Here is a 21,213-nt window from a genome sequence, read left to right as displayed (position 1 = left end):
TAATAAATGTTAAAACAAAGTTTAAGTTCCAGTTTCTGGTTCCTGATGTAACTGGAAAGAATACATCATTCACAAAAAGATAAATTAAAGCTTAGGAATAGCATGCCTTGCATATTCCAAGAGAATTATACTTGGTAACAAGCCAGGACCTCCTTCTGGGCCTTCTCTCTTGAGGGTAGAAGGAAGCAACTATCTTTGCTGCCTAGCACTCCACCTGTTGCTCAGCTTTTGTGCCTACGGCTAAAGCAGCCCAGGACAAAGGACAGTGCCATTCTCCCGCACGCCATCCTCCTCCCATGTCCCTTCTTTGTGTGTAGGTGTGCTGGTGTCTAGATATCATGTACTCTACAGGACAGGAGAGACACCTTTGAACTTGCAAGCTCCCTCACCCTGTGTTACCTGTGCTTAATGTTATGGGCCATTTACTGAAGCCTCCAGTTCTACTCCTGTGACCATACATACTCATGTCAGTTTGGAGTTCCTATACAAGTCCTGTAAGTCCTTAAGATATTACCAGTCACTACTAAAAGAGTGCACCTTAGCTATTGTTCACTAAAAGGGCACTTGACCATTCTTATCCAGGGTATTTTTGTTTCTGGTCCCAGATAGATGACGCTGTTAATGTTTGGCAGTAACAGCCATAAATTAACAAGGGCCCAAGGCAAAGAATTGAATGGCTGCAAGAAAGCTATTATTTGGGCTTGGAAGACAGCTCAGTCAGTATAGAACTTGCCTTGCAAGAATGAGGCCCCGAGGTATATCCCCAGTATCCATGCACAAATGCCTAGCATGATGGTATAGTCCTAGAAGCCCAGCGCTGATGAGGCAGAGACAGGCAGATCCCTGGGGTTCACAGGCCAGCTAGCCTCACCTAATTGGTGAGTTCTAGGTCAATGAGAAACCCTGTCTCAAAGGAGTGGGATAGCATAGCTAAGGATGACACCTAAGGGTAGCCTCTGGCCTCACACGCACATATATAACCACACACATACAAACACATCCAGATCCCACACAAAATATCTGGGGCACTAAAGGGAAAGGGCTTCACCCCACTGCTCTCGAGTTCCCAGGTCTTTGCCTGATTTTGTCAAATGCTCACATGGAACTTAAGTGCCACTATAGCAGCCGTGTCTTCCATGCTTGCCAATCTCAGATACTCACCTACAGCTCCCCTGCTGCCAGGTAGCCTAGTCCATGTATCCAATTTGGGACAAATAAAGGAATAACTAATGGGGCACTGGAGAGGATGCTCAAAGGTTAAATGTGCTTCCCGCACAGGCTTGAAGGCCTGATCCCATGTAAAACCGCTGGGCATGGCCACTGCGCCTGTTTCCTCAGTTCTGGGGGGAGGCCAGAGACCTGAGAGTCACTGGAGCTTACAGACTCCAGAATCAGTACAAAAAGGAACTAAAGCCGGGAGTGGTAGCGCACGACTTTAATGCCAGCACTCAGAAGGCAGAGGTAAGAGGATTGTTGTGAGTTCAAGGCCAGCCTGAGACTACATTTAAATTCCAGGTCAGCCTGGGCTAGAGCAAAGCCCTACCTCAAAAAAAAAAAAAAAGGAAGAAAGAAAGAAAGAAAGAAAGAGAGAGAGAGAGAGAGAGAGAGAGAGAGAGAGAGAGAGAGAAAGAAAGAAAGAAAGAAAGAAAGAAAGAAAGAAAGAAAGAAAGAAAGAAAGAAAGAAAGAGAGGGAGAGAAACTCAAAACAAGACCAGGAGAAAGAGCGCTGGAACCAAACAGGCTTGTGACCGGCCACAGGCAGCAGGCACATGGGACATTGCAGTGGCACATGCATGAGCATATAGTCCCCTCCACCCCCTCCCACACAGCAAAGACAAGACAGACAAAAGAAAACAGAAAGTAATGGGTTTACATGGTGGGAGCTGCAGAGACTTTACTCCTCAGCATCTGATGCTCAGTTCTGAAGCACAAGTGTGACTCTACAATTCAATAGATGAGAAAAGCAGCCATGGTGCATAACCCTTTTAGGCCTTTTCGACTCATGCAAGCAGGAACTTCTGCATCTCCTTAGTCTCGGGGAAGCTGAAGCAGTCTTTGAAGAGCAGCTCACTCATCCGCAAGCAAACAGAAGTTGAGAGCACAGTGTTGACCAGATGGGATCAGTGCCTTTGAACTAGTTTCCTGACCTTGGATCATCTGCCCTAGCAACAGGTTACAGGTGGACTGGCCAAGCTTGCTGGCTTGTGTGTCCAAGTGATGCAGCCTGATGATGACTGCAGTAACCAAGACCCCCAGAGAGATTCCATCTCAAGGAATACATGAATAATAGCGAAAAGACATCTGATGTTCTCCTCTGGCCTCTGCACACCTGAGGGTGTATCTTCACATATATGTACGTACACCACATGCATGCACGTGCGTGACTGCACACACACACACACACACACACACACACAATCACTCAGTACACTAGATAGATATAACCATGCCCACTTTATGCAGAAACTGAGAACCAGAAAGATTTGGTCATTCACTAAAGGTTATATGGCCAAAGCAGAGACCAGATTAGTCTCCTCACTTCTATCCCAACATTCTTCTAATTCACCCACCAAGATGGGAAGCGTGGAAATTTGTTGATGGATTAATTGTTATTATTCATTTCTGCTCACATTCACTGGGCATGTATTCATATATCATCTTATTGCGTCTATCACTTGTGACAGGTATTACTCTCCTTAAGGCAACTTCCTAATCACCTCAGGCTTGAAGGAAAGGCCCTGCCACTAAAGCTTCCAGACACTGGTGTCTTGTGGTATTCATCTGATACACATCATGGAAGGACATAAATTTCTCCACACAAGCTCTACCTTGATGTCCTTGAGGACAGGAAATATCAATATGTGCATCCCATGGCTCTCAGAGCAGCTGTGTGCATGAAAGATACTCAGCAATGCAGGCTGCAGTGTGGTCAGAGGTATGACTCTCAAATAATATGGAGCCAAGTTTGTGTGTTCGTTTTTTTCTGAGGTAGGGTCTTACACTAATCCAGGCTGACCTGCACTTCACTATGCAGTCTCAGGGTGGCCTCAAACTCACAGAGACCCTCCTTCCTCTGCCTCCCAAGTACTGGGATTAAAAGCATGTGCCACTACACCCAGCTTGGAGCCAAGTTTTAGTATATAAAATGAAAAACTAGCCAGGTGCCATAGTGTGAGCCTATAATCCCAGCACTTGGGATGTGGATAGATGAAGATTAAGAATTCAAGGTGATCCCCATTTACAGAGTTAGGGCAGCCTGGAGCTTACGATTCTGTCTCATAATAAAATAAATAGTAAAATAATGAAGTGAGGGAGGGAGGTGCAGCTCTTCAAACATTCTGGGTAACCATTATATTGCTCTACTTCAGACCTACATATTGTCAAAGCACAAATTTGTCAGTAGACATTATCCCACACAAAATAGAGGAAGCATCTTGCATGAATGAATCCAGACACCCAAAGCTGTCTTGCCTGATGACCCTTACCTGATAGCATGTTGTCTGTTTTTATTGACGGAAACTTCAAGGTCATCTCATGCTTGTGCCTGTGGATCATCAGGTGGTCCTCTGTTGGGAAACGCTGTCAGACCAATGGGAAGAGAAGGAGAGGAAAGATTCAGCTTCATAATACATATCTGGCATCATTAAGAAAACTTTATTCAGTATCATCTGCATGATAGGAAAAACAAATATTAGTTCTGAAAAAGCATTAATGCAGTAGTGAGTGAAGCTATATCATGCAAGCAAATATGCTGTGACATTCCTTTCAGTTACATCCAAACATGTCCATCATGCTTTTCATTAGATTACCAAAGTGTTACCTATGATACAGAAGAATTAGTATCCAACTTCACTGCCTTCCCCCAGAAAGCCTTTACTTCTTATAGTCCCTGGACATAACCAGCTGTGCTGACTGATGGGGGAGCTATGTTTCTCTAGGAACTACAAGTTTTTGTCTGAGGTAGACATTGAAGTTATCCTTTGCTAACAAATAAAACAGAAAGCGTAAATGAGCACTATTGGCAGTATTAAAATAACATATATATCAAAGATAGATAATGACCTCATGCCTTCCTCATGTTAAGCAGCTTCTTAAAAAGTAACTGTTCAGGGATGGAGAGATGGCTTAGTGATTAAGTGACTTGCCTGTGAAGCTTAAGGACCCAGCTTTGATTCAGCAGTATACAAGCCAGATGCACAAGGAGGCACAGGCATCTGGAGTTGTTTGCTGTGGTTACAGGCCCTGGTGTTCCCATTCTCGATCTGCCTCTCTCTCTCTCTCTCTCTCTTTCAATCTCTCTCAAATAAATTAATTAATTAATTAATGTGTGTTTAAAAATAACTTTAAATGACTATTTCTTATGGTTAAAAAAGTAACTAATAATGGCAGCATTACAAAATTAACATATTCCTATTTCTTCTTATCCACATGAGAATACCATGTCCAAAATAAAGAACTGAATTTGGACCTGAGTAGCCCTTAAATTTTACAAAAACATGTGGAACTTTTTCTAGTAGTTACTATTTTACATAATACTGTAAAATTAAGGGTAAGGCATGAGAAGTATGCCAGACATTACCTACAAATTAACCAAAAGTAGGAGAAATGCATGACAAAGAAAAGAATTTTGATTTATGTCAGACTTTGGGAAAGAACTACATGCCATGCCTAATTTTTTGAAACATGCATCTACTAATCTACACCATAACATTTTTGTTATGTTTCTGTTTATAAAGACCTTATCCACCTATTATCAGATTTTTTTCTAACTATACATATGATTTTACAATAATCTATTATTTTCAGCATTTTTACTCTATAATAATCATAAGCAATTGTTTATTTTTTTACTATTTATTTATTTGAGAAATCAGAGAGAGAGAGAGAAGGATAAGGAGAGATTCAGTACACCCAGACCTCTAACCACCGCAAACTAACTCCAGACACTGCACCACCTTGTGCATCTGGCCTATGTGGGTACTAGAGAACCAAGTCTGGGTCCTTAGGCTTTGCTGTCAAATGCCCTAGCTGCTAAACCACTTCTCCAGCCCCATTATTTATTTTTAATGTTCAAGTAATGATATTAGAGTTCTCAAAAAATCTGTTCCCAATGTGTTTGGCTCTCTGACTCTTGGCCACCAAATTTTCTGACCCTCTTGGGTAGAGCCATGTGACTAACTCTGTCCACTGAGTCATGAATGAGAGTTACATGTCATCCAGAGGCAAACATTATTCCCTGGTGTAAAGCCCTGCCATTTTCCTTGCCCGATTCATGGTATAGCATGGTGACTGACAATACTGGAAATAGTGGACCTTCAGTCACCCTCTGAAAAATTATGCAGTTATTTCTGAATTCTAAAGTATTGAGAAGAGCTTCCTAAGCCTCTACCATAGAAATGGATCCATGGGCTATAGAAATAAGCTTTGTTGTTTTAAACCATTGAAGTTTTCAGAAAATTTGTTATTGCAGCAGAACCTAGCCTGTTCCTCAGATTGGAATGGTGGTAATAGCTGAACTGAACAGAGGGTGTGCTTTATCAAGTCAAATAAAAATAAAAGTAAATTAATAAATTCTGAATCTCTGATAATTTTAAAAAATCTTTCAGACCTTCCTCATTTATCATGATGGTAAGTACAGATTTCATGTATCTTTGGTGTACCATAGTAGAAATTTATCTACAAATAGTATGGATTTGTGTTCATAGGAACAATGAAATTGACTGGACTGAATCCTATGAAAGACTATAGACATTCTTTGTATAAACATCACTCACTTGTTTCAGATAAGCTGGAGAGCATAGAGTTTACAAAGCACAGGACTTATCCTCAATTTCTGATTATGCAGTGGTTTGCTTTATATGACTTGACATTTATTTTCTATTTCATCACTTCTCTTGATTTTGCTAGATTATGCAATGATTGCATAAAATATTTAACACCAGAACACATGAGTTAAAGATATGGGTTAATACCCTAATCTTCCTGTCAAAACATCATGAAATTTATTATCTATCTATCTATCTATCTATCTATCTATACACACACATAGATAGATAGATAGATAGATAGATAGATAGATAGATAGATAGATAGATAGATAGATAGATAGATAGATGGACAGCAAAAGCAACATCGTTATACTTTTCATTGTATTGATAAACCGTTTTTAAATCTGCAAAATAATGGGTACTGAACTGAACCCCCTGGAATGGACAGTATGGAGGGGAGAATGTTAACTAGATTTTTTTAAACACAGCTCACAATGTAGTCCAGGCTGTCTTGGAACTCAGCCTCCTGGCTGCCTGGATTATAGGTATGTGCCTATCACAGTACATGTTGATCAGAACTATACTCAAAATGAGACAATAATATGAAATTACAAATTACTTAGATGCAGGTATAAAGTAGAGAGTTACTCAAAACATGATTAATGCTGAAAGCAAAGAACAAGTGAAATTAATATTGCATGCTGTGGCAAGAAAAAGCAAGAAAAGTGTGTTTCTTAGTAACTTGTTAAAGAAAAATAATGTGTACAGATCTATAAGTTAAAGATCTCCAGGCATTTCAGACTACTTCTAAAATAGCCAGGTTTCTTTGGAACTCAGAAGGGGGAAGAATACTTCCAACACACTCGGACAATGAAAGTACTGACAACTCTTTAATCCTCTTCCCAGTCTCAGCATCCTCTCTGCTTCCTACAGGTTTCCAGGCTATGGAATGTCATTAGGGCAAATGCCATGATCACAGCCATTGACTGTCTCTGAGATACTGACACCCCACCAAGAACCCTTTAAGACAATGGGGCGATGGCTACATTTTCCCTTCAATTGAAAGATGGATTTAATTTTATAATAGCTTAGCAAGGATAAAAGACACTTTCATATCAAATGAAGATATTGAATTCATATAATATTTTATATTAAAGCTATGGAAGAAGCTTAAAATCCTCAGTTTTCCTAGTCTTGTCAAAAAATGCTTTATTCCTTCACCAAGATATTCAAGGTCATTCAAAATAGACCACATTCAAGAGTTCAGGGTATGCTTCAGTGACAAAGTGCTTGCCTTTACATATATGAAGCACTGGGTTCAATTCCTGGCACTGGCACAAGAGCTTAAACCAAAAAATATGACCCCATTCAACCACCTCGGAATTTGCAAGTGATGGGGAAGATTCTGCCTACATTCCTCCTTGTCTTAGAAGACTGAGCATGCCCACTCCCTGCCCCCACAGGACGCTTTACCAGGAGAACCCAACTCTGTGACATTGCAACTTGACCTTGACAACTACAAATGTATTCAGCCACATTCACAGTGACCCTGAACATGCACAAGAGTTCTGAGTACTAAGTCTTCACAACCAACCTCTTGCTCCCTCCCCTCTTCTCACTGGTTTCTTGCCCTTGACTAAATCCAGCCTGGCTATCCTTTAGCTTTTAAAAAGCTGCCTCCCTCGCAAGATACCATTAGATCACTCTGCTTCCCGGTACTGCCCAGTCCTCTGAAAGAGTCCTCTGTGCACACCACCTCCGCTTCCTTACCACCCACTCACCCATTAATCCTTTCCAATCAGGCCTCCTCCCCTCTGCTCTCCCCTGGCTTGCCTGCAAGCACCTAGCTGCCAAATCCAACAGCCTTTACCCAGTCCTCCAACTCTCCGTGCCCCAGCAGCATCTGACACCATGACTGCACGTCTGTGACGTTGATTGATTCACACTCAACCTGACAGAGTGCTTTGGAGCAATACATGACACAGAGTAGGAAAGTACTGGGTTAGTCGGGGTCTAAAAGATAAGGGTACAAAAGAAGCGAGACTAAAATAAGGATGCAAAATACACACAATCATTGACAACTAGGGGTGACTCCCAGGCAACATCTGGAAATGTCTGGAGATGTTTTGGGTGGCCACAACTGTGGAGTGCTGCTGGAATCTGGCCTGTAGAAGCCAGAGATGCTGCTAAACAAGCCACAATACACAGAATAACTCACGTCAGAGAGTTATTCCATACTAGATGTTAATGATACCAAGCTTGGGTAAGTATTCCTATAGATCAGTGGTTCATGCATAGCTCTCTCCTTTTGACTTATCTAAAAATCAGATGTAACCACAAATCCCTTCCTCAAGTTACTCTCCTCTAATGTCACCCACAACCCTGGGCACTGCTGGGATTCCCCACCTGGGCTCATCCCTCCTTTCATGTTGCTGGATCTCTGAAGATCTCATGCTATTCCTACCTTAAAGTAGCTTACCTCCTCAAGTTAAGTCAGTTCCCCTATTCTGCATCTTAGTGTAGCCCATGAAAAATTACAATCAATTATTTAATTGACATATCATGTAGTTATAGATTTGTCACCCATATCAGAAGCTATGTGAGGACAGTGATATGTGTCTGGAACATGGCTACTTCACAAGAGCAAACATATGCTTGGGATACATGGCATCCCACACATGCTCTGAATGGCTTGGACTAAATAAAACTGAATCTTCATCATCACAGCCAAAGCAAAGCAAACTGCAGCAATGGTATAGGCCCCTTTGGTCAAGAAAACATCCCTTCAAACAATAATTGAGTGGGAATGAGTTTTACCTTTGTTAGGACCACATATTCTGTATTCGCCATGAAAGCCCTGGTCCAGCAGGTTTGTAGTGGTGGTGGTTGTTATTTATCAACCTATTCATGTTTTCCTACTTCAAGATAATCTTCAAAATCAGTTTGCTTCAATATTTTTCTATTGTTTTACTTAATTATGGGTTGACAAAAACTGGCTTTGCTAAAACTTCCAGACCCTAAGTAAATGATGATTATGGTTGCTTAGCAGATGACAACACCAGCAACTGCTTGCGTTTCTATGGCTTCACACCTCTAAAAAGTCTTGTAAACATTCTCCCCGCATCCCTTACACACTCTCACAGATCCTTCCACAAACTCCAAGAACCAACAGTAAGGAGGGTCCTCAGTGGGTAACTGATTATAAGCATTGCTCCATACAGTACTGCCAAATCCTGTTTAGGCAAATGCTGTAACAACTACATTGGCAAGAAGCCTATGTTGAGAGTCCTATACTTGTTTTATATCCCATAAAATGAAGACCTTAGCATAGAAATTACCTATGGCAGCCATTTTCCACACATTAAAACCACTGAAGCATAAAGACACCCAAAGATTGGTCCATGAGTCAATAGCAGGAAAAGCATAAAGTTTCAAAGATAAAATATAAAACTCTAATTTCTAGCTTCTTTAAAAGAAATAGGTTCTATCTAGGGAAGTAAACTTAGTAACAGCAGCAATAGTGGGAACTGGAGGGGGCATTAATTGAACACTTACTATGTTTGCATCCTATATTAAAACTCTACAAGCAGTACCTCGTCTAATATTTCCATTATCTGAGAGTTACTTAGCAACCAAGAGATTCAATCCAGCACAGTAGGACATCTGCCTGTCTTAAAATTTAGATGCTTAAAATATGTGCATTCTAGAAGAGTTAGAGAGGGGATTATTTTATTCAAAAGGGAACTAAAATAAAATAGACTTCAACCTACAGTGGTGAGCCATCTCATCAGAAGGGCCCAATGTGTGGTCAAGTGGCTGCAGTGAAGGTAGGCCTCGCCACCCCCTTTCTGAAATGACAGCCCTGCTAAGATGGCCAGCAGGATGTGCCTGGCTTTCTCCTGGAGGGAGTTTTGGGCAGAAATGTCCACATGCTCCATTTCAGTAGATGTGAGGGAAGTAGTTCAGACTATTCAAAGCAGAATATAACAGTAATGAAGACCATGATCACAATTTCAAAGAAGTTAGAGAGACTTGGACAATCTCTCAGTAAAGAAAGAAAGTCGAGGGCAGGCATTGTGGTGGGTGACAGTCAGCTTCCAGTGAGAGGGCAAGGACATTTTCTGGAAGCCACAGAGCAAAGAATCCACACACTCACCTGGGAGCAGCCTGGGGCACTGCAGACAAATGGCCTCTCCTGCTCCAAATTCATCTTGGATTCCTCATAAATCTGAAGGGTTAGAGGGAGAGGAAAGAAAACAGAAACCCATGAGTACGCATGCCTCTGCCTGAGACACACCAGAAAGGCAATCACTCCGAGCCTCCTGTCTACAGAAATTCCCAGATTAGACTAGGCAAAACATGAACACCAGTAAATACAGGTTCTACTTAGCAGAAGTTCATCATCTTCCCATCCTCATCTCTGACGCACTTTCCTGAGCGTAACCTGAAGAAAACAACGACATAAAGATGTCATAGTAGAAATCTTGCCTGTAGGTAACTACCTGATGGGCACTATGACCAGGTCAGACCCTACCTTCTCAGAACAACTCTGAAGCAAAATGTGTTCCACTTTTCCTTAGTTCTCTGCTCATTAGGACAGCCAAAGAGATGTGGCCATCATGTCAGCAGTCCTCAGGGTGAGGACCAACCCTGGGCAGTATGTCTAACAATACCCATGGTCACTACAACAAGCTGCAAGACACACAAGCAGCCTTGGAACCAGGTCACCCAGAGAAGAGGGTGGCAAACCATGGTCTTCAATTCATTTTCACCTCAGGAGCCCATAAGCCTCAACTAAAATTGTCCAAGTTGTACAAAGTAAATAGAAGTCATCAAATGCAAAAAGAAAAAAGAAAAAAAATAATTTTCTTAGACATCTTCTTGATTTGGTTTTATAAGCTGATTTCAATTAACGAGACTAAAGCTTGAATACCATTGTCTTAAGGAGTTAGTATATTTTTATAGCTTTCCTATACTGAGCATTCTTGTATGAATTTATTTGCTATATTGTGTTTTCTTGTAATTTGCTTATTATGAGTGATGTTTTATTTTTACAATTTTCCTTTTTTATTTGATGTATAATAATTATACACATTTACAGGGTACATTGTAAAAACTCAATAATATATGCAAAGTGTATAATGATCAACTCAGTAATTAGCATTGTTTCTTTAAACACCATTTCTTAGTTTCCTAGCATTTGGACCTCTTACTCTCCTCTCCCTAATTCTTCTTCTATTTATTTATATTTATTTATTTATTTTGTCTTTTGGAGGTAGGGTCTTCCTCTATTCCAGGATGACCTGGGATTCACTATGTAATCTCAGGCTGGCCTTCAACTCACAGCGATCTTCCTACCTCAGCCTCCCAAATGCTTGGATTAAAGGCATGTACCACCACACTTGGCTCTATGACGAATATAGAAGGTCCCTATAAAACACAGGTACCCTACTGTATTATATTTACAAGAAGAAGAAAGCCACAGATATCTCTGGGGTCTTTATATTTGCCTTTATGTGAGGAATTTTTGAAGAATGAAAATAACTGCATATCTCATTTAATTTAATTTGCCATTGATAATCATAGAGCATCCCTCATCCCCATGATGACTGCTGAAAACTCATTGCTAAGATTTATGGGTAACTGTGACCCTGAGAAATGATTTTGACCCAAGGTAGATCAAACAACAGAGGAGCTGGGTAATGCCTTACTTAAGTCCATTGTGTTTTCTAATAAGAAATGCTAAGTGTTTTACTGGAATGTATCTACATATGCGGGCCTGGTCTCCTTGACAACTGCCTTATGCCTCAGTGTTCTTCTTTTTCAAGACCACATGAGTATCCATCTTTAGCTCGTATGTCATATTGCATATCTGGGGGTCTGTGTGACATTTTACATTATGGAGAAGGGTCTGAGCAGCTAAGTGTGTGTATTTTTCAGGTAGAGGGAGTTTGTGGATAAGTGTTTTTGGAATATCACTTGAATATGAATTATTCCCTGTGTATAAATTTAAAAATTATAATTTATTCTCTTATTTGCTCAAGCAACTTGTTCTTGGATACCACTTGAGAACTTTATTTGATAATTTTATAAAATAATGCCACTTTTGCCAGGCTACATTAAGATGACATGATGGTAAAATGTGAAAGCCATATGTGTGTGTGTGTGTGTGTATGTGTGTGTATGTGTGTGTGTGTGTATATATATATATATATATATATATATATATATATATATATATATATATATAATTTATGGTCTAAATTGTGAAAGTAGTAATTAATGATAATTAAATTAATGTCCAAGCAACAACAGTGTTCAAGGCTGGAAGTACTATCGCAGAGACCTTAAGGAGATTCATTAACAAGTCAAACTGAGGTAAGAGTTGGCCAAGCACGGAAGTCCAAGGAGACAGGGTCTTTCTAGAGTGACCTCTACTCCTTCCCAACTTTGACCAGGCAAAACGCTGACTCTCCCCATCAATTCAGGCCCATCATACATTAGCAACTCTATTTCACTTAATTATTGGCTACAACTTGCTACTCTAAAAGCCCTGGAACACTCTGATGCTCCTGTTTAGAGACATAACTAGGTCCAGCCACACATATTTACTGAGTCTTTATGGTGTGGATGTCATGTTTACAGGAATATGATCAGTGTAATTTGATATCCATTGACATGTGTCAATAAAAGATTTTATGCCTCAGGAAATACAATGCCTCAGAAATACAAGAATTTGCCCTCAAACCATTTAAAGTTTAGTTCAGAATGTTCTATTGGGTTACTGCTGTCATTCGTTTAGTTTATTTTTAAACACAAATGAATCTGTATCAACTTATTGCATGCTATGTAATGAATACAGACCAAATATATCTGACAACATAATATTAGAATGAAAGTCTTAAGGCAGATGGCAGTTGCTAATATAAAATGGGTTTAAGGGATTAATAAGTTCTGAGGTGAGTGGGTGTGTATATATGTGTGTAAACCTCAACTGTTTTATTTTACTTTGCAGTTCCCACATTCAGCCTCTGCAAACATTACTCCCTTGCTAATTCTTTTCTGTGTAGGTGTTTGCAATAGGTTTACTAAATGGTACCACTGCCATGTAGGCCTCATTATTTTTATCAACTGGTATGATCTGGTCTGATGTATTAGTCAAGATGCATGGTTTATTTTTATGGTCTACTATTAAGGTTCCTTTCTAGTGTATATTGTAATAATTACTCTCCCAGACTCCTACTAAAGCTTTGCATGGATTCTTTTATCCTTGTCAAGTGAAGGCAAATTACTCAGATGTGATTTTAGCCAGGTTGCTCCATATTCAGGCCTCAGAAGTCAGGCCTCATCCTCTCATTTCCCATTTAGTTGCTTTACTGGCTGGGATTTGTTAATAAACCAAGTTTGGTTTGGCAATCACCATAGCAAGAGCTCCACCATGTAGAGCTTCCATAGTAGGCGTTCAGTAAATATTTGTAGAATGGATGATGAACTCTGAATCATCATGATAAACAGTCCCAAACAGCCTGCCTGTTCTCCACACCGCGGGCCAGATTTGTGGAACTGTTGTTGCCCAGAATCAAGTTTCAAGAGAGGCAAGAGAGTGTGTGGTACATTCACTCTACCTGCCCCAAGGTGTAGCCTCAGAAGACTCCCCAGGCTCCACAAAAAAAAAATAGTCAAAGCTAGTTTTGGTAGAAACATAGGGAAAGCTAGTTTTCACTAAATTTCATATGAAAATGTATTAATTCATTATAAATGTAGTCTGTTCATCTTACCGGTCTATTAGCCATGAACAGTTATGTATAGAAATCCACAGGACATCCTTTGAGTAACACAGACTGGTGAAAAATGGCCATACTTGTGACAGATACTCTCATCATCTAGTAGTTTCTACTCCCAAATTTGTTCCCTTTTCCAAAACTCAGACTCAGTGCTCAATTCTAACAAATGCCTCACTCATCTAATTGTCCCTCAAGTTTCTAGAAAGCAATAAAAAATCCTCCTAATATACCCTACTAGAGCACGAAGTGAGCTGAGGTTTTCTCAGGCAGTGACAGGCTTAATTTACAGTTTGAACCCTCTACCACCCCTGGATTCCTCCAGGCTCTAAGTGAGCAAGAATTTCTTTCATTGTTCAGGGTCTGACCCCTCAAATTCCTGCTCTAAAATGGGAAGTAGTTCCACAATGGCTGATGCAACAATCCATTCAAAAGCTTTGCCAGCCATTTAGGGATATAGTTGGAATTACTGTGCTAGCAAAGAGCAAATGCTAGTAAAACCTTGGACAGTCTACACAACACACTATACATTTGTACTTGAAATCTGAGCTCAGAGGAAGGAAAATCAACATCATCTGGCTCAGCCTAGGGGATGCTTTGCCACATAGCTCAAGGGCAGCTACAATCCAGTCTGAGTTAACACAAAGTTCCAATCTCAGTGGAATGGCACAAACTAGTCCAATAGCAGCAGATAAATCCTAAGAAGGCATGAGACTGGAAATGGTAAAATACCATATGATTGCTTTATCTAAAAACGTTGCATGCACTCTTATCAATACCAAAAGTTAAAAGAACTTCAAAGATGCAAACTGAACTTATATCAATGAAAGCTAATATAGTGACAGGTTTCCAGCAACTCTGGTATTACTAACCTAGTTATCTGTGTATCAAAGATCTGAAAAGAAAGTTTGAATTCTTCTTATTTATTTATTATTATTATTATTATTTGTTTTTTCAAGGTAGGGTCTCACTCTAGCCCAGGCTGACCTGAAATTCAACTATGTCATCTCAGAGTGGCCTCCATCTTACTAGGATCCGCCTACCTTTGCCTCCCAAGTGCTGAGTGCTAGGATTAAAAGTGTGCACCACCATGTCTGGCTAAAGGCTTGAATTCTTATGTGTTGGGAGGCTAGGGAGATCACAGGTATGAGTGCTTGCCCAGTTAGCATTAAGGCCTGAGTTAAATCCACATAAACAGCCGAGTGTGGCTACCCACACCTATAATCCCAGTCCTGGCAAGAACAGAGACAAAAGAAGCACTGAGGATCCCTGGTCAGCCAGTCTGAGGAAGGCAAGAAAATAAGAAAAAAAAAAAAAAGAAAGAAAGAAAAAGAAAAGAAAAGAAGAGAAGAGAAAAGAAAAGAAAAGAAAAGAAAAGAAAAGAAAAGAAAAGAAAAGAAAAGAAAAGAAAAGAAAAGAAAAGAAAAGAAAAACACCAGTAGCTCCAGGATGGGTAAAGCCACAGAGGAGCACAGCTGACTTTGCCTCTGGCCTGCATACATGAACATACAGGGCATATGCATCTGTACACATGTTCATATACCTCACATACCACACAACACATACTACATATATACATGTGCACACATGCAAAAAAGCTTACTTGCATTTATTACCTTATCATGAGGGTAGAAGGAACTATCTTGGCAGGGTTCAATGAAACAACACTTTTACCTTGTTGACCTACCAGACCCCTAGTTTCCACAGAAAGAAACTGGCCCCTCTGAAAATGAGAGGACCACTCACGTCAATCACACTGGGTGACTGACACTCCAAATCAATCCTGATTTCTTTCTCTGAAGAAAGGTTAACAAAATTTCTTAAAGATATAGCCAACTTTAATCTGGTATTTTTGAAAAGAACAAACATTTTTCTCAATATATTGGTCAGAAAGATCAAAAATAAAAGCATGTACAATAAGAGCCCAGCACATATTTACCACAAACACTTCCTACATTTACCTTATTCTTAGATGCCTGTATCTATTATTTCACATAAGGATGCAGGACAATTCTTCCCATACATGGCTGGCTGAGGGAAAGGAATTGTATATTTGATTTAGGAATAAGAGTTGCTTTCAGAAAAAAAAAATTATAATTTCTACTATATCTTTAGTTTCAAACCTGACTGTCATAACTTCTGATAGAAAAATAAATGCCCTTGGATTTCAGTCCAAGAAAATCGATGACTCCGTGAGTGCATCTTTGCGTCTCACTGGGTGGCTCTGTGTCCTTATTACTTGCTCTCTCCGTGTCTGTCTCTCAAACTGTCTCGTTCTATGCCTGCTTCTCTGTGTGTCTTTGCCCTGCCATATGCGTGTTGCTCTGCCTCCCCCCACCGTCTCTACACACACACACACATACACACACACACACACACACACACACACACACACACACACAATCAGAAGTGTTCTTCCAGCTTTACTGGTAAAAAGATTGGGTAGGCTTGTTTCCGGTCCCAGTGTTATTCTTGAAGTGAGCTGCAGTTAGAATCTGAATTTCATTGGGCTATTATTATTTGCAGCTGTGTGACCTTTTTAACCTGACTTTAAAAAGTGACATTTCAGCCCTCAAGCTTGAAATGCCTGAAGGCTGCAAGGTTTTCAAGCCAGAGATTTATACAAGGGCCAGGACCAGCAGAGACACTTCCTTGCAAGTGAAAGTTTCACTAGAAGTTGGTGTGAAAGGGACGTGGCCCTACACAACCACTAGCCAGAACTCTCCCTGGAAGTGCACAAGTATTCCCATAGTCCTGTGGTTGGACATTACTATTCCATTCAAACCAGATGAAATTCCTTGACACTGGAAATATTCGCCAGCCCCAGGTGTCTCCCCAAAGTTCACGTCCCTACTGCCTAAACCAAAGACCTCTATGGACTGCCACACCCTCGACCATCACAGACTGTGGAGTTCCCTTTGCACAAGGCTCACTGTTCCCAGAGAGAAAGATTTCCAAACAGCTTTCATCTCTGAAAACTGACCCAGTGTTTACTCCCCAAAGGAGGACCAGAGACGAGAGAGTACTGGGGGCTGCTGGCCTCCCCAGCCTTTTGCCGGGGTTCTGTGGTTTTATATATGTGGCATTTATACTGTGCATGGAAAAGCATTCCAGTGGGATTGGCTTTTCATGTGCTGCAGTCCTCTTTTGTTGTTTAAGTGTTCCATATGTTTCTTTAGATATGAGGCCTATTTTCAAAGCCACAAGCTAATTTCAACTTTTGTTCCCCCTAATCCTGTCTTAGGACTTTTCTCTTTATGGGTTCAATAGTTCAGAGCACACTCACTAAGCACCAGCCCAAAGCTGTGCAAGGTGAAGTCCCCGTGCATGCGTCTGCCTGAGTGTGTGAATTCAGGTCCTTGTTCCCCTCCCTGCTCCTATCATGCACAGTAGATATTTGCCAGACACATCTCGTCTCCAGGAAAGTATATTCGACATGTGTGTGGTTAGCAAAGCATTAGGGTAGCAATTGTCTGTTTATTATTGTTGTTGTTGTTCTCTTTATTGTTATTATTATTAACAATATATTTTGTTTGGATGCATCATGTGTTGGTACCCTCTTTTCCCTCATTCCCTGCCCCTGTCCATTGGGGACGCTCCTCAGTTGGGTTGCAGGTATTCCCCATGGGGTTGTGGTTTATAACGAGACAGAACACAACCTCAGAAAACATGCTAGAAGGTTGCAAAGTCTTCTTTTTCATCTGCTCTCATTACAAACAATAAAAAAGAAAAGAAAAATCAGAAAAATAAGAGGTTATTGTGGTTTGAGATGACATTGTAACCTTTCAACAAGTACTTCATTGCCATTTAAAATAATTGCCCCATAGAGTCCTGGAAAGGAAACTATAACAGTAAAAGTTAAATGGAAATCTGCATACACTCTTCACAAAAGTCAAAGTGAGCTTGCCATTGAGAAAATGCAAGAAAAAGGAGCAGTTTTATTTTCTTTCTTTTGTCCTGTTTTTTTCTGGTCTGTTTGTTTGTTTAGTTTATTTTTTCACTATAGTAAATGATTCTTTGGTATTCTAACACATTCTTCAAGTGAGACTATACTATATTCAGATTGATACTACTACATTTTGGGTATGCTTGTTTTCTTAAGCTATTTTCAAAGAAAATGGATACCTTAATATATTTTGGAAAAAATTATAACATTACATCTTGGTTTTCTTTGCACCCATGTAAACTAATTTTTGTTGGACAGAACAATATTCATGTTATCTTTAGTCTAAAGAAGTTGTTAAATTTCCAGTAATAGTGTATGCTTGGTCCATGCAATGTATGGGTTAAAATAATAAAGCATCTGAGACCTGTTCTTGCTCACGAATCTGAGCTACCAAGTGTGAGACTGCACACAAGATGCAGGGGTAAAGATGCCCATCTTCTGTGCACAGAAAGACTGTCCTATATTCCTGTCAAATCATCCTGTGAGAAGACACTGGAGAATCGGCCGAGCAAAGTGAGCAGCTTGGTGTCTTGCTCGCGTGGAGAGCCAACGCGCCCACGCTGGAGTCTGCAGGAGCCTGCGGCCATGCTCGGAGCCTGCGTGCCCTGCTGTGCGTGGACTACCAGGCCAGATACACCCAGGCTTCCGTCCAGACTCCTCTGTACTCGGCTTCAAGATTCAAGCATGAAAGCACTTAACAATACTCAGTCACTTAAAGGCCTTGTTGTCAAAAATCTCATCACTTGAGGGTATTGTTATCCTATAAAGGTCACATTTCTAAATATGAGCAATAGGTATACTTTCATCTGCCTGCCTAGAGAAGCTATTATTTCCTTGCACAGCACAATAAAGGGATTCAAAAAAGATATGAAGCCAATTTTTACTGGCTACTGTTACTAAGGGCCATCACTGATATCTAGTAGCTAGGACCAGGGACATGGAATACTCTTCCTGGGCAGAACGTGAAGTCCTGGGCAACCCTGGCCCCTTCTGACCCAATAGTCAGTAATGCAGCTTTGGAAAGTCCAATAGCATGAGCATCCATTGCCTCTCAACCCACTCTGCCAAGTTCATAGAAAACAACAGACAAGACCAGGACGATAGGAAGGGTGAGACACAGACACCAAGGGAGGGAATGAAAGAAAATGGCTAAGTGCATGTCCACCTCTTCACACTTGTAAAAAGCCCCGAGAAGATCAGTTAAAGTGAAGCTAGACACAGCTAGATTCAGTGCCAATGATGATTTTATACACATTCAAAATAAAATAGGTTGAATTACTATTTCTTTAATGTGAGAGAGAGTTGATCTCTTGCCAACACTTTATCTAAGTGTTCAATCCATGCAGGAGAGAGATGACTGAGCTTGTGTAAACTAGCAGATATTTCTTTGTAAGTAACTTACATGGTTTGACCACCTGTTGTTCCCACTGTCCAAATTAGTCACCACTCCATCGTGAGCAGTGTTGGCTCCACAGAGTCAAAGGAGCCGTTGGCCCCATGTGGAATCCCAGTGCTGCCCCGTGCCTTTCATGACAAATGTCTTCTATGACTACTGACAGCTCATCACATAGAATGTGCTTCCCTTCCTTCCTTTTACAGTGCTTAGAATTAAATCTAGGGCAAAGGGCTGGAGAGACGGTTCTGTAGTAAAAGGCACTGGCTTGTAAAGCCTGATAGCCTGGATTCAATTCCCCAATTTCCATGTAAAGCCAGACATACAAAGTGGCACATGTGTCTGGAGTTCATTTACAGTGGCAGGAGGCCCTGATGTGCCCATATGCGGTCTTTTTGTCTCCCTCTCTCCTTGCAAATAAATAAAATAATATAAATAAATCTAGAACCTTGTGTATGCAAGGCAAGTGATTTATCTTTGAGCTACAACACCAGCTCCCCTTTTTCTGACAAGCTGAAACTACCACAGCTTCTAAATTCAGTTTTTATGTTGCTAATTGCTATCAGCCATCAGGTCACAGAATACTTAAGGATGGGACGTTGCTTCCAAATGAACTTCTTCATCAGAGACCTTAATAAGCCAGAAAGAAAAAGAAAATTCATCAATACTTATACATGTACTTTTGGTGTGTTCAGTTTTTTACTGAGAAGTTAAGATTTTTTATACATAATTTATATGCAGAATACACATTCATTCCCTGATAGAGATCATTTTTCCCTATAAGTTAATTCAGAATTTCACACTTAAGCTTTGTTCCTGATAGAAAGGAAAGAGGTTATTGCATCACCAGGGGTAGAGGCCATCCCAAGCCCGCCTCTGCAGTGGGGTCGCTTTCATTTTGAAAGTGCAGGGTGAGCTGTGAGTTTAAAGATCACAGGATCACTTCCACTTATCCTTGGTGGTTTTATCAAATCCCCACTGAACAGATGACTCAGGAACCCACTAAACACCCTCGGAAAGTGACAGGGAAAGAAAAGGCCTCTTCTTTGAGCCCCCATCCTCAACAGGAAAACAGTATCCCAGACTCCCAATCATCAAGAGGCCAAGCCACAGAGAAGCTACTGCACGTGGCATCCCACAGGGCTGTGAGCTCCAGCAACGGACCCAGTTTGGAACCCACTCTCAACATCAGCATCAGCAGAAAAGGATTTCTTCTTTTTCTTTTTCATGCCTCTTTTCTCAAAATCCTAGGACTCTAACTGAAGGTAAATGTGGCTTCTTGGCTCAGGGGGTGAAAAAGGTCAAACCCTCAGAAAGACATAGAACCCGGACTCTTTCACAATAGAGATGAACAGGGAAAGCCCTACATGCATCCACCAGCAGGAACATGACAGAGCAATCAGAGATCACACTGAGGGGCTGAATAAAGACAGAGAAACAAATGAGACCTCGTGTTCACTTGGGCAAAATGTGATTGTGCCCCAGAAGGCTGGAGGATACCTCATGGAGCACTGATCACTGGCTGTCTCAGGGACAGTAGCCTGTTGGACAGTGATTGGTCACTTGTCATACTGATCTTGTTCATGTTTGATTTGACCTCAGCATATGTGGGATGGGAAACCCAGCACTGCTCTCCTTCATTCTCTTTCCTCACAGCCCCTGGGCACCTAAAAGGTATGAGGGTTCATACTGGGACACAAAAGAGCAGTCAAAACAACCCTTGTTCTGAACCCCAGTGTGCAGCAGGTTGATGAAAGGTGTGCTGAGGAGTCTGTGGTGGGAAGTAGACTGTAAAAAGCCATAGCAGAGTTTTTAGCAATGTTCTATGAAAGTTCATAGACCATGAGAAAGCAAGGCTGATTCATTATTTATATCAAAGACCATACAGGTTCCTTTCAGAGCTTAATACTTCTCCTAATAATATGTCAACTACACACACACACACACACACACACACACACATGCGTGAGTGACCCACACACACAAACACACACATACACACAGTAGTGCCTTCTTTTCATTATTTTAGAAGTAAGGGGTTTATGTATTTCTTTGATTTAATTAGGCTTGATATTGGTTGCAGTCCACATAATTAAATCTGTACTATTTGTAGGAAGCTCAATGTTGTGGTCAGAGACTGCATTTTTCTGACATAGAAAATCAACAAGGGAATCTCAGCTACCTTGCTCACTAGCTGTGTGATTGTAGGAAAGTGATTTAACTTATCTGAACATGACCTTTCTCATTACAAAAACAAACTACAATGTTGGCATGCTGGGAGAACTTAATGGGATGACATATGAGAAAGCACTTCATAAACGATAA

At 40.7% G+C, this 21,213-nt stretch overlaps 1 protein-coding gene across 1 annotated transcript in view; it reads right to left on the bottom strand.

Moving 5' to 3' along the window:
* Creb5 (cAMP responsive element binding protein 5) overlaps positions 1 to 21,213 on the bottom strand; it is a 430,087-nt gene that overhangs the window by 342,471 nt on the left and 66,403 nt on the right. Inside the window, exons 2-3 of the mRNA XM_045135541.1 lie at positions 9,925 to 9,996; positions 3,486 to 3,579 (exon numbers count right to left, since the gene is read on the bottom strand). Of these exons, the coding sequence (XP_044991476.1) occupies positions 3,486 to 3,579; positions 9,925 to 9,996 (166 nt within the window). The remainder of the gene's footprint in view (positions 1 to 3,485; positions 3,580 to 9,924; positions 9,997 to 21,213) is intronic.

This window comes from Jaculus jaculus, chromosome 16 (genome assembly GCF_020740685.1).
Source record: "Jaculus jaculus isolate mJacJac1 chromosome 16, mJacJac1.mat.Y.cur, whole genome shotgun sequence".
Classification (NCBI taxonomy): Eukaryota; Metazoa; Chordata; class Mammalia; order Rodentia; family Dipodidae; genus Jaculus; species Jaculus jaculus.
Note: the sequence above shows the minus strand (reverse complement) of the source record. Positions and strands in the feature narration are given on the sequence as shown.